Consider the following 15492-nt stretch of genomic DNA (forward strand, 5'->3'; position numbering starts at 1 on the left):
TGCTAAAATGAGGCCTATTGGTCCTATTTCAATGGAGAGCATTCAAACTAATGCAGATAGTGTCATTGTGCAAACACGCTGGCTTCTTGGCAGAGAGCTGAGAAACCTGTTCTGTTCTATGGCAAGGAGAGGTGGATGGGTAGGCGGAAAGAATCCCAGTGTGGGCTCCAGCTTGGCAGATAGCTAAAGAGGAAATATCTGGTAGCCAGACACCTGTACTCGCTCTGGATTGCCACCTGAGAGAACTCCAGACAATCAATTCATGTGACAAAAGACTAGTTGGTGTGCATAGCTTTAACCCCTTCAGTGACCAGGCTATTTATACAATTTAGGCCACTACAGCTTTAAGGGCTCGCTGCAGGGCCGTATAACTCAGCACACAAGTGATTTCTCCACCCCCCCCCCCCCCCCCCCCTTTCTGATTTCTGTTGGTGGGCTCTGATCCCTGCTGAGATTTTTTTTTTTTATTCTGTATTTATTAGTTTTTTTGTTTCTTAATGTAACGAATGGTGTCAACTCACAGAGAGAATCTGATCATTGATGATCTGCAGAATCATCAAGAATACAGATATATACCCGATTATGGATGATCTGCAGAATCATCAATAATACAAGTATTTGCTAACCTCTGGACACCTGAAGTGTAAGTGCTTGGTGCAACGGTATCAAAGAACACACAAGGAACTAAATAGAAACTCCTGAGGAGCAGGAGTCTCAGCAACAAAAACGAGCAACAGACACTACTGCAGCCAAGGATCTGTAGACTGTAAGTTCCCAGTCTGCAAGGTAGTGAGATCACCAGATGAAGAAAGGTGATCAGAACTACTGCAGCCAAAGATCACCAAAAAGAAGATCTCGGTTAAGGCTGAGAACACTTAGGTGGAAATGGGTGATTCAGACCTTAATGCAGCAAAAGATTCCCGAGGAAATACTCAGACCCCTCAGCCTAGGTAAACCTAGTGCTGAGGGTAGCATAGTCAGACAGGCAGGTTCAGCAACTCACAGGCAGAGACAGTACAGAAACAGAAAGCTAGATCAGAGTAGTGATTCAGGCAGAGTCGGCAACTATATCAGATAGGCAAAGGTACAAGATCAGTAAACAGAGTAGTCAGGCTAGCAGAAGGTTATAACAAATAATACAGTTCAATTAGTACTTTAAGCTATCAAGAATCTGACTGAGGCCCAGTGCACACCAAAACCGCTAGCAGATCCGCAATACGCTAGCGGTTTTGGGAGCTGATTTCAGAGCGATTCTAGGTATGTTTAGAGAGGTTTTCTAAACATACCTAGCGGTTTTGGGTGTGTTTTTGTGTAGCAGATTACACACATTGTTACAGTAAAAGCTGCGCTCCACTGCAGGAAGTGACGTCAGTGGAGCGCACGTTGGAACGAGGAAGAGGTGAGTGATCCCCGCCCGTTGCCTCTTACAGCTGCAGCCAGCCAGCGCGCATAACAAGCTGGAGGGGAGCAGAGGACGGGGGACCCAGACCAGGGAGGGGGGGGTCCGACCCCCCCTCCCCACCGCTAGGCCCAATACCCCCTTCCTGCCCGCTATTCCCTCCAGCTCGGGCGGCACTCCACACCCACGGACGGGCGGGTGCCGCCCAGGGCCGGGCCGAGGCAAAGGCGGGAGAGGCTCCAGCCTCAGGGCGCAGTGTAGGAGGGGGCGCACAATTCATTCAGTTGTCATTCCTAATTGTGTATGAAGCAGAAAGAAATAAGAAAAGGGGATACATAGCAGTGACTGCAAGCCAGATAAGTAGATATTAAGGTGTTGGGGAGGTTGGGGGCCCTGTGGCCCTCTTAGTCTAATAGCAATCAGCGTGTGATGGTTGGGGTGGGAGGGATGGAGGGGCGCACTTTGGTGTCTCAGCCTTGGGTGCTGGAGGACCTTGTCCCTGCTCTGGTGCCGCCCCCTCAGAAGCGCCGCCTGAGGCAAACGTTTCACCCCGCCTCATGGGCGGACCGGCCCTGCCTACTACTGACAGTGGCGGCGGTATTTCTGCTAACTCTCACACTTAATAGATATTACTTTTTTTTCTTTAATCCCCTCCCGCCCCGCCAGCCAATCCCAGCGATCGGCTGTCATAGACCTCAAGCCTATGAGAGCCAATCGCTCTCTGTGCCTCCCAAGGGGACAGCCGAATGTCACGGCTGTCCCCAGTACAGCGCTGCCTTAGATTGCAGCTCTGTACATTGTAAATAGATGGCGGTTTCGACGTCTAACAGTCGCCTGCAAACATCCCCCGCCCGGGACTTCATGCCAATTGGCGTTAAATGGTCTTGGAGCTGCCGCCACGTTCACGCCAATTGGCGTGGGTCTGTCAGCAAAGAGTTAAAGCAAACCTGAAGCGAAAATAAAGTTTATGATATAGTGTATTGTATGTGTAGTACAGCTAAGAAATAGAACATTAGCAACATGTTTTAAAGTGTAAAAGCGCATGATAAACATGCACACTTTAGTGCACGTTGCAGTGCACATTTTTTAAAGCCAATCCGAGGTGAAAAACTAACTATAAAACCCCATACACGCTCAACAGTGGTCTTTTATGCAGCAAAATTATCAAACATCTTTTGTTGTGAAACAAGTTGATACAACCAAAAAAAAGTTGCTTGCTATTGTTCACACAACTGAGAAGACTGATAAGGCGTCAATCCAACACCACTTCTCTGTATGCAGCTTCCTCATTGTCTGATACTCACCTAAAGGATTATTAGGAACACCTGTTCAATTTCTCATTAATGCAATTATCTAATCAAATGGCAGTTGCTTCGAAGCATTTAGGGGTGTGGTCCTGGTCAAGACAATCTCCTGAACTTAGGGATGGGACGAATCCACAATTTCTTCGAATCCGGATCCGAATCTAAAAAGGTTCTCGACTATCCTCGAACCTTTCTAATCCCGAATCTAACGAATCCTGCACATAAGAATTGTGCGATCCGTGGCATAGTTGTCCGCAGTATAGGTACCCAGGCATAGGTAGCAAGGTAAAGGTGCCTTCAGTATAGCTAGCTAGGTATGGGTGGCTTCAATATGTGTAGCTTTCAGTATAGGTAGCAAGGTATAGGGGCCTTCAGTATAGGTAGCAAGGTATATGGGCCTTCAGTATAGGTAGCAGGGTATATGGGCCTTCAGTTTAGGTAGCAGGGTATATGGGCCTTCAGTATTGGTAGGTAACTAGGTATAGGGGCCTTCAGTATAGGTAGCAGGGTATATGTGCCTTCAGTATAGGCAGGTAGCTAGGTATAGGGGCCTTCAGTATAGGTAGTAAGGTACATGTGCCTTCAGTATAGGTAGGTAGGTAGGTAGGTAAAGGGACCTTCAGTATAGGTATATAGGGTATAGGGCCTTAAGTATAGGTAGGTAGGTAGGTATAGGGGCCTTAAGGTAGGTATAGGGGCCTTTAGGTAGGTAGGTAAAGGGACCTTCAGTATAGGTAGCAGGGTATAGGGCCTTAAGTATAGGTAGGTATGTAGGTAGGTATAGGGGCCTTTAGGTAGGTAGGTATAGGGGCCTTTAGGTAGGTAGGTATAGGGGCCTGTAGGTAGGTAGATGGGTGGGTAGGTAGGTATACGGGCCTTTAGGTAGGTAGGTAGGTATAGGGGCCTGTGGGTAGGTAGGTATATGGGCCTTTAGGTAGGTAGGTATAGGGGCCTTTAGGTAGGTAGCCCCCCCATGCCTCCTCCGCTCACCGCCAGCCAACCCGCCCCCCCCCCCCCGTGCCTCCTCCAATCACCGCCAACCCCCCCACGGCCCCCTCAGTCCCCCGTGCCTCCTCCGCTCACTCCTGCATGAGTATCTACTCACCTTTCCGTGGAGAGCAGAGCGGCAGACCTCTTCATTACTTCCCTGTCCCTTCTAGTGGCCGGACCGGCTTTTACTGATGACATCATTGTAAGAGCCGGTCACTAGGGGGAACCAGGAAGTCAGCGAGAAGTCTGCTGCTCTGCGCTCCGCTCAGGTGAGTTGATGCTAACAGCGGGCGGGGGGCGAGCGGAGGAGGCGCGGGGGGGGGTCGGAGGAGGACGAGTGCGAGCGGGGGGAGCGGCGGATGCGCGGCGATGCAGCGCCGGGATTCGGCGGATTCGGAAAGTGAAAAATGGCGTCGGGATTCGAATCCACGAATCACGAATATTTCCCAATATTCGAGGGATTCGTGGATTCACCGGATTCGTCGTCCCATCCCTACCTGAACTCCAAACTGAATGTCAGAATGGGAAAGAAAGGTGATTTAACCTCCCTGGCGGTAAGCCCGTGCTGAGCACGGGCTATGCCGCCGGGAGGCACCGCTCAGGCCCCGCTGGGCCGATTTGTATAATTTTTTTTTTTGCTGCACGCAGCTAGCACTTTGCTAGCTGCGTGCAGTGTCCGATCGCCGCCGCTACCCGCCGATCCGCCGTTATACACATCGCCGCAGCTGCCCCCCCTCCCAGACCCCGTGCGCTGCCTGGCCAATCAGTGCCAGGCAGCGCCGTGGGGTGGATCGGAGTCCCCTTTGACGTCTTGACGTCGATGACGTCGGTGACGTCATCCCGCCCCGTCGCCATGGCGACGGGGGAAGCCCTCCAAGAGATCCCGTTCTTTGAACGGGATCTCTTGATCTCCGATCGCCGGCGGCGATCGGAGGGGCTGGGGGGGAGCGGCTATCATGTAGCGAGACCTCATCTCGCTACATGAAAAAAAAAAATTAAAAAACGTATTTGCTGCCCCCTGGCGGATTTTTACAAACCGCCAGGTGGGTTAAGCAATTTTGAGTTTGGCATGGTTGTTGGTGCCAGATGGGCCAGTCTGAGTATTTCACAATCTGCTCAGTTACTGGGATTTACACGCACAACCATTTCTAGGGTTTACAAAGAATGGTGTGAAAAGGGAAAAACCTCCAGTATGCGGCAGTCCTGTGGGCGAAAATGCCTTGTTGATGCTAGAGGTCAGAGGAGAATAGTCCGACTGATACAAGCTGATAGAAGAGCAACGTTGACTGAAATAACCACTCGTTGCAACCGAGATATGCAGTAAAGCATTTGTGAAGCCACAACACGCACGATGGGCTACAACAGCAGAAGACCCCACCGGGTACCACTCCCCTCCACTACAAATAGGAAAAAGAGGCTACGAGCATAAGCTCACCAAAATTGGACAGTTGAAGACTGGAAAAATGTTGCCTGGTCTGACGAGTCTCGATAGTCAGAATTTGGCATAAACAGAATGAGAACATGGTTCCATCATGCCTTGTTACCACTGTGCAGGCTGGTAGTGGTGTAATGGTGTGGGGGATGTTTTCTTGGCACATTTTAGGCCCCTTAGTGCCAAATGGGCATCTTTTAAAGGCCATGGGCTACCTGAGCATTGTTTCTGACCATGTCCATCCCTTCATGACCACCATGTACTAATCCTCTGATGGCTACTTCCAGCAGGATAATACACCATGTCACAATGCTTGAATCATTTCAAATTGGTTTCTTGAACATGACAAGGAGTTTACTGTACTAAAATGGCCCTCACAGTCACCAGATCTCAACCCAATAGAGCATCTTTGGGATGTGATGGAACGGGAGCTTCCTGCTCTGGATGTGCATCCCACAAATCTCCATCAACTGCAAGATTCTATTCTATCAATATGGGCCAACATTTCCAAAGAATGCTTTCAGCACCTTGTTGAATCAATGGCACGTAGAATTAAGGCAGTTCTGAAGGCGAAAGGGGGTTAAACACCATATTAGGATGGTGTTCCTAATAATCCTTTAGGTGAGTGTATAAGCCCAATGACAGTCGTATCATCTGCAAACTTAGACATCATGTTTGAGTTATGGATAGGCTGGAAGTCATGAGTGAAAAGTGCGTAGAGGACAGTGTTTAGTACACAGCCCTGTGGCACGCCAGTGCTCAGGGTATAGGATATGGTTTTTCTTGTCAAAAGCCATCATATAAATCCGGCATAGCGGGGTCTGAACCCTCTATAACAGTAATTATAGATTGACGGTATACCTTGAAATGAATCAAAGCACTCAGTATATGATTTTATATAAAAAATTGTATTCGCTTATCATACAGCATATATACAAAATATGAACAGTTCCAAGGAGTATTTCCTTCTAACAGTATTTCATCTTATCAAGGCTTTATAGCCAAGTGTTCATCAATCTTCTAAGTACATTCAAAAAAGAATATAACAGTTGTGTTATGTAGAATAAGATTAAAAGTAGCCTCATCTGTATCAATAGCTGTGTATCTAGTAGCTGTGTAAAACTTGTAGTAATCTTCTTAAAGAAATGGGTGAAAAAAATAGCTTCTAAAAAAACTTCTTGCTAACATCGTAACAAAACTTAATGCTGAAAAATTGATAAAGTAAATCACCAGGATATTAAGCATATTACCCCTTCTCTGTCATCTCTTCAGCATCTAGAACCACTTGTGGGAAGGTAGCTTCTGCCTCATGTGTCTTCTCAGGCGATTGTTGGGCTTCTGCAAACTATGAGCTTTCAGCTCCTACTTTTATAGGGATAGGATGCAATATGGCTGCCTAATCTGGAATTTCCCTGAATCCCAGGTTCTGATTGGCTAAAGCTTCCGTGCGTCAATGCTTTATTATGTTTTCAATACCTAAATCATAATATTATTGTTTAGAAATTCTGATTAGGTCATTTCTGACACAGTTGATTAAAAATGGACGTCACCAGCCATCTTGTCTGCTGGTTGAATTTTTCCCAAGACTAAACCATGTCATTCATGACGCATTTCTGATAAAGTGTTCTCTGCTAATTAGGTTGGAATGTCTCGGTACTTTCCCAAACATAAGCTTGGTCAAATTGACACTAACACAGACCTGTGAGTCTTCAGCAATTTAGGGCTTATTAAAACATACAGGGCTTCTAATATAGTCATTTAAATGTAAAGCTTATTATATAATTCTTCTTAAAACAATTAATCATATAAGATATAACTACATATTAAAACTTAATAATATAAAATCATTTTCAGTATATTTGCCTTTCTTATGAATAAATATAATAACTTCAACCGGCAGATGTCAACATTTCATAATTTTTAAACAATTGGGAAACCCCCTTATTTTGTTTTATATCTTTCATATTTTGACTTTCTCTAGCTGGGAAATTTTTATCTTTTCTTGCTGGCTGTAACGGCCTTGTACAAGAACACGTCAACAACCCTCTAAAACTGAAACAATCTCACAAGAATGTTTCACAGACCCAAATCGTCACTGACAGAATCCAGCTTTTCAAAATATATATCAAAGTATTAAATTATATTATATAGGGTTTAACAATAAGTATTTATTTCTTTAGAAGGACTGTATTGATCATTAATATTTAGATTAATAATATCTATGTGTAATAATTAAGAAAATGTACATATATAATTACTGCAGTAATGTGAGTTTTAACTTGTTCCCAGTCTTTACACCGAAGCATCTTTCAAATGGCAAGGCCAAGAATGTTCTGGCTTTTTGTAACTAGAATAATCCAATTATGAGTTTCACTGCTTGGAATATGCTGAGATGTCACAGAGCAATATTTTAAAAAAGTACTCTAACTTTACAGTTTACAATGCAATTTTGCATAGAACATTAAAACTTAAAACCTACACATATGACAGCTTTTCCTGCATAAATAAAACCGCTAGAATTCTGACATCCTAAGCTGACAGCTTGAGGGCGATTTGTAAAAAAGTCCATTAACCAGCTACATATGGAGGGAGCAAGATCTAATGCAAAGAGTTTGTTGGTCAGCTGGCTAGAAGAGTTTGGCAGAGAACCCGTGAATTATATTCACGATTGAGAGAACGGGGTTACCCACACAAGGGATCGGGATCGTGAGACTCTCAACATATCTGGTAAGAGGGATGGATTGAACGCTCAGGATAGGGAAAGAATAGTTACTCAGTATGGGTCTCACTGGGAGGCACTATGGGACTCGCTATCTAAAGCCTGGCCTATCCTTATGGCGTCCCCTGACATTGCAGAGATTGTAGGTCCTGCTCCCATGATGACAGCAAGGAGTGCAAGGAACCTTAAAGATCAGCTTGTGACCTCTGAATTCAGAAATACAAAGCAAATTGAGGAAAGAAGAACCTGGCTTGCAGCTGCCCCTCCCCCAAAGAGTATGCACAGATGTGGGAGATGCAAGCCATTTATTTAGGAAAGGGTTCTTTACAGTAAGAGTGATTAAGATGTGAAATGCATTGCCACAGGAAGTAGTTATGGCAAATTCTATACCGGCATTTAAAGGGGGCTTAGATGCTTTCCTTGCGTTGAAAGACATCCATAGCTACAATTACTAGGTAATGCCCAGTGATGTTGAGCCAGGGATTGTATCTGATTGCCATCTGGAGTGGGGAAGGATTTTTTTTCCCTTTTGTGGCTAATTGGACCATGCCTTGTAAGGGTTTTTCGCCTTCCTCTGGATCAACAGTTATATGTGAGGGAGCGGGCTAGTGTTGTACTTTGTTCTCTGGTTGAACTCGATGGACGTATGTCTTTTTTTTCAACCCAAAAAACTATGTAACTATGTATGCAAAGTATGCCCCTGTGCATAAAAGCAAAACCTTTTGGGACGCTAGACATGAGAGTATAAGACCCGAGCGTTCGTGAATTTTGAGGCCACAGGGGTAGTGTACATGGTGACCTGTCCCTGTGGCGTACACTATATTGGTATGACAACTAGGGCATTTAAAACCACAATACTGGAACACATGTCGAATGTAAACAGTAAAAACGATGATAATAAAGGTCCTTTGAGAGCGCATTACCAGCAATGTCATGGGGGTAGCTTTAAGGGCAGCTTAGTCAAGGTCTTGTCTAGGGATGATCGTAAAGCGTAAATTCCGTTCTGCCGGAATTGTGGAATTCCACCAGCGCTAAATTCCGTCGCCATTACATTTCCACGGATTTCCGCAGAATTCCGCATTCCGGCGGAAAAATTAAAGGAATCGCAAATGAAACCTCTTTTGCTAAATGGGTAGCCCATGGGACCTAGTGGCTGTTCCATCGGTCATATTTTTTTAATTTATTTAATTATTTATTTGTTTATTTTTATGCAGCAGGTGGTGTCGCTTAAGCCATGGGACCTAGCGGTGGTCCCATGTCGGTAGTTTTGGCGCCGCAGGAGGTGTCGCCTAAGTTTTGGGACCTGGCGGTGGTTATATTGAAGAGAAGTAACCTACAGATGTACTTGGCTAGTTTGCTGACATGCTCCTTACTTGCTAGAAGCTGCTCCTGTGTGGACAGATCAGACAAATCATTCCAGCCCTCAGCCCATGCCTCACGACTCTAAAAGCAAGGGGAGGGGAAAGAGGCAAGAGGGAGATAAACACCGTGGCCCATATGCAATTAACTTTTTCTCCCGAGTTTTTTCGTAGGAGATAATTTTTTACTTTTCTCTTTACAATAACTTTTCAGCACTTTGCAATTGAAAAAGTACCAGCAAGTAGGTGGAGATGTACTATCAAAAATTCTTTTTTTTTTTTAGTGTTTTCTTGTTTGCCAGTGGGTTAAAAGGCATTTTGACAAGTTGTGAAAATATCACCAAGGAGAAAACTCAGGAGAAAAAGTAAATTGCATATGGGCTTGTGTGTGATACCTTATTAGTGGCTAAGAATTGCTGGAGACTAGAGCTCGTATTTTATAGACATCAAGTTTTGAATCCGGATTATTATCCTGATTTAAAACGTCATGTCTGTAAAATACAAGCTCTAGTTTATTGGCTAAATTAAAAGAGAAAAAAAAAAGCTTTCAGCTTGTAAACCTTCTTCAGACTCTATTCCTGTTGACTGACAATGTTAGAACATACAATCAGGTAGGATCTGTAGAAAGTTTTTATTTTTTTGGGGGGGATATATATCGTATTTTCCCGCCGTACAAGATGCTCTGGAATATAAGACACACCTAGGTTTAGAGGGCAAAAACCAGGGAAAAAATATACGCTAAATGTGGTGTGTCTATGTTGCAGTAGCGTCTTGTAAATGTTCTCCCCCAAATGGTGTCCCCCATGTGTCCTCCTGTATCCGCCATGTGTTCTCTTGTATCCCCTTGTGTCCCCCATCTCTCTCCATGTGTCCCCCTGTGCCGTGCTTCTGTCCCAGCATGTGCCTGGCTCCTTCCGTGTGCCTCCGCTCTCTCTCCTAGAGCCCAGGGTGTGTAGTGGCAGTAGCAGCAGCTGCTTACCTAATCCACCATGCCCACGGGTATTGCAGACAGCCTTCTCCTTCGCGCTTCTCCCTCTAGCCTTCGGCTTGTATAGATCGCGTCATCAATATAAGCCAAACACTAGACCGAGCTGTGCTGAGAAGGAGGTCCTCAATCCCTGCTGGCATGGCGGCTGCGCTACTGTTGCTATACACCGGGGGAGGCTAGAAGAGGGAGCGGAGGCATGCAAGGGGGAGTCAGACACACAGGCAGGGAATTTCCGACGTGTTGGTGGGTCAGCGGTTTGTAGCGACGGGCTTTTGTAAATCGGGGATTCCCTGCCTTTGCCGTATAAGACGCAGGGACTTTTCTCCCCCATTTTTTGGGGGGAGAAAAAGTGCGTCTTATACAGCGGAAAATATGATGCGTGTCATCCAGATACATATATTACAAGGAATCTTGACAGGTTTGTAATGCATTTATGGCAAACCGGTAAGACTTTTGGTTTACTTGACTCCTACATAGACTCAGGCTGAGTCTAAAATATTAAGCACCATGGTGATTTTGTCTCCTGCAGATGTTCTCCAGTAAAAAGCCCCTCCGCATTGGATACTACGAGGAAGATGGCTTCTTCCAGCCCAGTCCAGGCATGAGGCGCATGGTGCTGGAGACCAAGAAGCTTCTAGAAGAGGCTGGACACACGGTGAGTAGTGATAGTCATGTCTAGAAGAACTCATGGAGAAGCATGTGATTTGTTTCAAAGCTTTAATTTGCTGTGATCACATCCTGCTTTTAGCACATGATCTTACACTAGAATAAAAATAAATAAAAGCTTTAGATGTTTCTGTAGAAATGATCATTTTTATTGTATTGCTGTAAAATAGGATCATATACAGAAAGTAAGGCTCCAGATTTACATACACTCACACTACACTTACTACATAAATGTGCACGCACGCACGCACGCACGCACGCACGCACACGCACACACACACACACACACACACACACACACCCCTTCTGTCTGCACAAGATTTAATACTTCTGTTTCCATTTCAGCTTATCCACTTCAAACCACCACGAGTGGAACAAGCCTTCCATTTCTTCCTAAAGGGTTGCTTTGGTGATGGAGGGAAAACTCTGGTATCTCAATTGTAGGTGAAACTCACTACTACACACTTCAAAAAGCAAAAAAATCTAATGAGGGCAATTTAAAAATACCTTGGCTTTTACCCAGGCAGATAGGAGCAGTCTGTCGGTAAAGAGCTCTCACATTCATGCTGTTATGAATGTGTAAACAGCAGTGTGATTTATTTATTTATTTATTTTTTTTAAACTAATTCTTAACCCTTCACTTTCCCTCCTCCTAACATTCTCTGCAGTATAAGGGCCCGTTTCCACTTGTGCGGTGCGGAATCGCCGCTGATTCCCCGCTGACGAAATCGCATGCTGGTGCAATTCCGCATGCGTATTTAGCATGCGATTTCGCATAGGTTAGTATTTATGCGATTTTTAACCATGTCACTGCCTGTGTGATTTAACATTAGTTTCTATGTGAAATTGCTTGCGAAATCGCGGTAAAATACGCAAGCCAAAACCGCATGCGATTTCCCTATTAAATACATTAGCGGTGATTCGCATAGCAGTGTGCGGGGTGCGAATTCTGAGGGCTCTTCCGTCCAGATTTCTCCCGCACAGAAAAACGCTCAGGATTACTGACAAGTGGAAACAGGGCCATCCACTTGTATTGGCTATGCGAATCCGCATGCAGACAATCAGGGCCGGCCCGCCCATGAGGCGGGGTGAAACTTTTGCCTCAGGAGGCACTTCTGGGGGGGCGGCACCCGCCCGTCCGTGTGTGTGGGGGGCCGCCCGAGCTGGAGGGGATAGCGGGCAGGAAGGGGGTATTGGGCCTAGCGGCGGGGAGGGGGGTCGGACCCCCCCCTCCCTCGCCTGGGTCCCCCGTCCTCCGCTCCCCTCCAGCTTTAAAAGTGACGTCGCTGGATGCAGCTAGCTACATTGTAAGAGGCAACGGGCGGGGATCACTCACCTCTTCCTCGTTCCAGCCCGAGCCTGCGCTCCACTGACGTCACTTCCTGCGGCGTAGCAGGAAGTGACGTCAGTGGAGCGCAGGCTCGGGCTGGAACGAGGAAGAGGTGAGTGATCCCCGCCCGTTGCCTCTTACAATGTAGCTAGCTGCAGCCAGGGACGTCACTTTTAAAGCTGGAGGGGAGCGGAGGACGGGGGACCCAGGCGAGGGAGGGGGGGGTCCGACCCCCCTCCCCGCCGCTAGGCCCAATACCCCCCTCCTGCCCGCTATCCCCTCCAGCTCGGGCGGCCCCCCACACACACGGGGGGGGGAGGGGCGGCGATTTTTTTGACGATCGCCTCAGGCGGCAAAAAGTCTAGGGCCGGGCCTGCAGACAATGCATGCGTATTTGTGATAGTGGAAACGGCCCTAAATCTTTTTTTTGTTCTATTTTTTTGGGGGTAAATTTCACGATAGTGGTGCATTAAGACTGTGTTTTAGATTTTGGCCTCTTATGTTAGGGATGTCCAAATATTTTTTTTGTTTTATACCAAGGATTATATTATCGTTCTAGAGAGTGCTAGCGGGCTAAACTAGCAAAATTAAACACCATTTTTGCTGTTTGCTGTTAGGTACTCTATGCCTGTGACATTTTGACAAATTTCCACAAACCTTTTCAGAAGAAGTAACCCATTTACTGTGTGCAGTTAGCACAGTGGCAGCTGCTGATCTGTAGCTGTTACTGCTGCTGTCCTCAGCTACGACCTGTGGGCTGCATGGAATTAACAACTGTAGAGACTTTGGGGGCCACCAGAAATCGCTCTGCAGGCCACATTTGACATCTCGATCAGACTTTGGAGTCTGGACATGCCTGCCTTATATGATTGAGTTTGACACCCCAGAACCTATTGAGATCACCTGCACAGGTAGTTTATTTTGGCAGTTGTGTTATTTGTCAAATCTTTAGTTTACTCATAGTTCAAAACAGTTGTATGCAACCTCTGACCGCTAAACCACTGCAACAGACTTAAACAGAGGCGCTTAACTTGAATCCTTGTGCAGATCGCTTGATACTCCTTGTATTGCCTGATGAAGCGGGATTGAGCCTGCGAAACGCGTTGAAATTTTTTGGGGAGTTTCTAATAAATGTGTTTGACTGTCTGAATCGCATTTGTTGTTGTCTGCTTGAGGGAGGTAAGACCACCACTTCCTCCATTTTTGCCAATTAAGTTGGTTTTTAAGCTCATTTAATCTAATATTATACTTTTGGCGCCTCTGTTCCTTATATACAATTTCGAGTCCACCTTGGTGGAGGGTTGCTACCCTTTTTTCCTATCTACAGACAGCGACTTTTTAATCCTGAGTGGGGTCAGGACAATCTCCCCACCTGCCTTTACAGTGGTTGCCTGCTGGTGACCCTGACTTGTGAGTATCTAGCAATAGAAATGTATTGCCACCTTATCCAGTACGTATTACACTATTGTGGCTCTTGGTGTTCCCTGTTTTATAGACTTAAAAATAAGGGCTCATTAAGGCCCGGTTCACATTGGCGTTATTTTGCGGACCGCATACTGCGGAAACAGATCGGACGAGAAAGGGTCCAATGTTTATCAATGGATCCATACGCACTCGTCTGTTCCTCCGCATCCGGATGCGGATTGCGGTCTGGATTTTTCAAACCTGCGCCATTTTTCCTGACCGGGACCTCCGTCCACTGCCGCCGGAATGGATCCGGACAAATTACCCAGCACAACAGGAACCAATGAAAAACGGAAGTGCACAGCACACTTCCGGATGAAAGCCGGTTGTCCTACCCCAATTCCTGTGGAGTCTCTATGGTACAGGCGGCCATCTGGACCGGCGCTGGACAGCCCCCAGCCTCTCCCAGAGGTACCCGGGAGGCCAGGGGATACTCCACCGAGAACTCGACCGTCCAGGCGCAGCCCCGCAGGACAAGGGGCAAGCAGACCACTGGATCCATGGTCCACACAGCAGTCTCTCTCTCCAAGGATGATGTCCACACAGCAGGCGCTCTCCAAAAATGACCCCAGCGCTTTTCCAGACCTTCCAGACCCCTCTTTGAAAGTGGAAACGGATCCAAATCCGCATGCAGAACGGAAGTAAATCGGATTCAAACTGAACATGAACTGACCGGATCCGGATGGCAAACGGATGTTCTCAGACCGGAACGGATCCGTGCCACCGGTCAGTATTTGCAGAAAACGCAAGTGTGAACCAGGCCTAACACTACAAGAGCTTTTCTAAGAGCTTTGTGATTTTTAAAAGCTCTTTCTAATGTTCTCCTACTGTATGTGTGTGTTCACACTGGAGTGAAGTGATTTTGTAAAAATCCCCCGTAACATTGCATTAGCAAGAGTTTTTAAAACCTCTAGCGTTTAAAAAGCTTTAGTAGTGTGAATCAGCCCTAAGGTTACCCTTAGACCTCCTTATGGACGCCTGTATGGTAGTTGTGTACTGTATGTTATCTCAACTAGTGGGACCTAGTGAAATCACTGGTGAGATTCTGCTGATAGTAAGTACTGAAGGGACACCATAAAAAAAACACAAGGGAGAGCTTTGTTGTGTCTCATGTATATTTTGGCTCAATGGCCCTAACACAGACAGGTCTTACTGAAATTAAGTAGCTATGTAGCCAGGGACACCTCTAGATCTTCAGTGTTTAGGGGGGTATCCAAGGTGTAAGCCATCATGGGAGGATGAGGCGCCCATGGATAGATTGAACTAAGTAAAACGCACATAAAAATACACAGAAAGAGGGGTCTTGCCTCTGTTATGGCACTGGCATGATTATTGGCCTGAGGAAGTGGGAAAGAACCTGCGAAACACGTTGCCAGCCATGGTCTAAAAAATATTTTTTTTAATTTTTTTATTGATCTGTCGAGGTAAGATATATTTTTCAATTGTTTTTAACTGCATCTGTCCTCGGGCTCCTCTTCCCTCCCCCCCCCCCATCCCCCACAATTGTGTTCTATACCTTCCCCTGGAGGGCACAGGTCACCAGCTTTAGATGGTATACCTAGGGCCCTTAACTTTTTGCAAGAGATTGAACACATCAAGACTACTCTAGTTCCACTCGAGTTGAGATGGTTTTAAAGGACTGTAGTGAGAAAAATATGGAGGCTGCCATATTTATTTCCTTTTATACAATACCAGTTTCTTGGCAGTCCTGCTGGTCTATTTGTCTGCAGTAGTGTCTTAGAGAGGAACTGTCGTGAAAATCTTAAAATTCAAAATGCATGCAAATAAGAAGTATGTTTCTTCCTGAGTAAAATGAGCCATAAATTACTTCTCTCCTATGTT

The 15492-nt window shown here is 46.0% G+C and overlaps 1 protein-coding gene across 1 annotated transcript in view; it reads left to right on the forward strand.

Annotated features, from left to right (window-relative positions):
- The window catches only part of LOC137520961 (vitamin D3 hydroxylase-associated protein-like), a 110238-nt gene that overhangs the window by 50668 nt on the left and 44078 nt on the right, over positions 1-15492 (forward strand). Inside the window, exons 9-10 of the mRNA XM_068239597.1 lie at positions 10720-10845; positions 11202-11296. Coding sequence (XP_068095698.1) covers positions 10720-10845; positions 11202-11296 — 221 coding nt within the window. The remainder of the gene's footprint in view (positions 1-10719; positions 10846-11201; positions 11297-15492) is intronic.

Source organism: Hyperolius riggenbachi, chromosome 6 (genome assembly GCF_040937935.1).
Source record: "Hyperolius riggenbachi isolate aHypRig1 chromosome 6, aHypRig1.pri, whole genome shotgun sequence".
In the NCBI taxonomy this organism is placed as follows: domain Eukaryota; kingdom Metazoa; phylum Chordata; class Amphibia; order Anura; family Hyperoliidae; genus Hyperolius; species Hyperolius riggenbachi.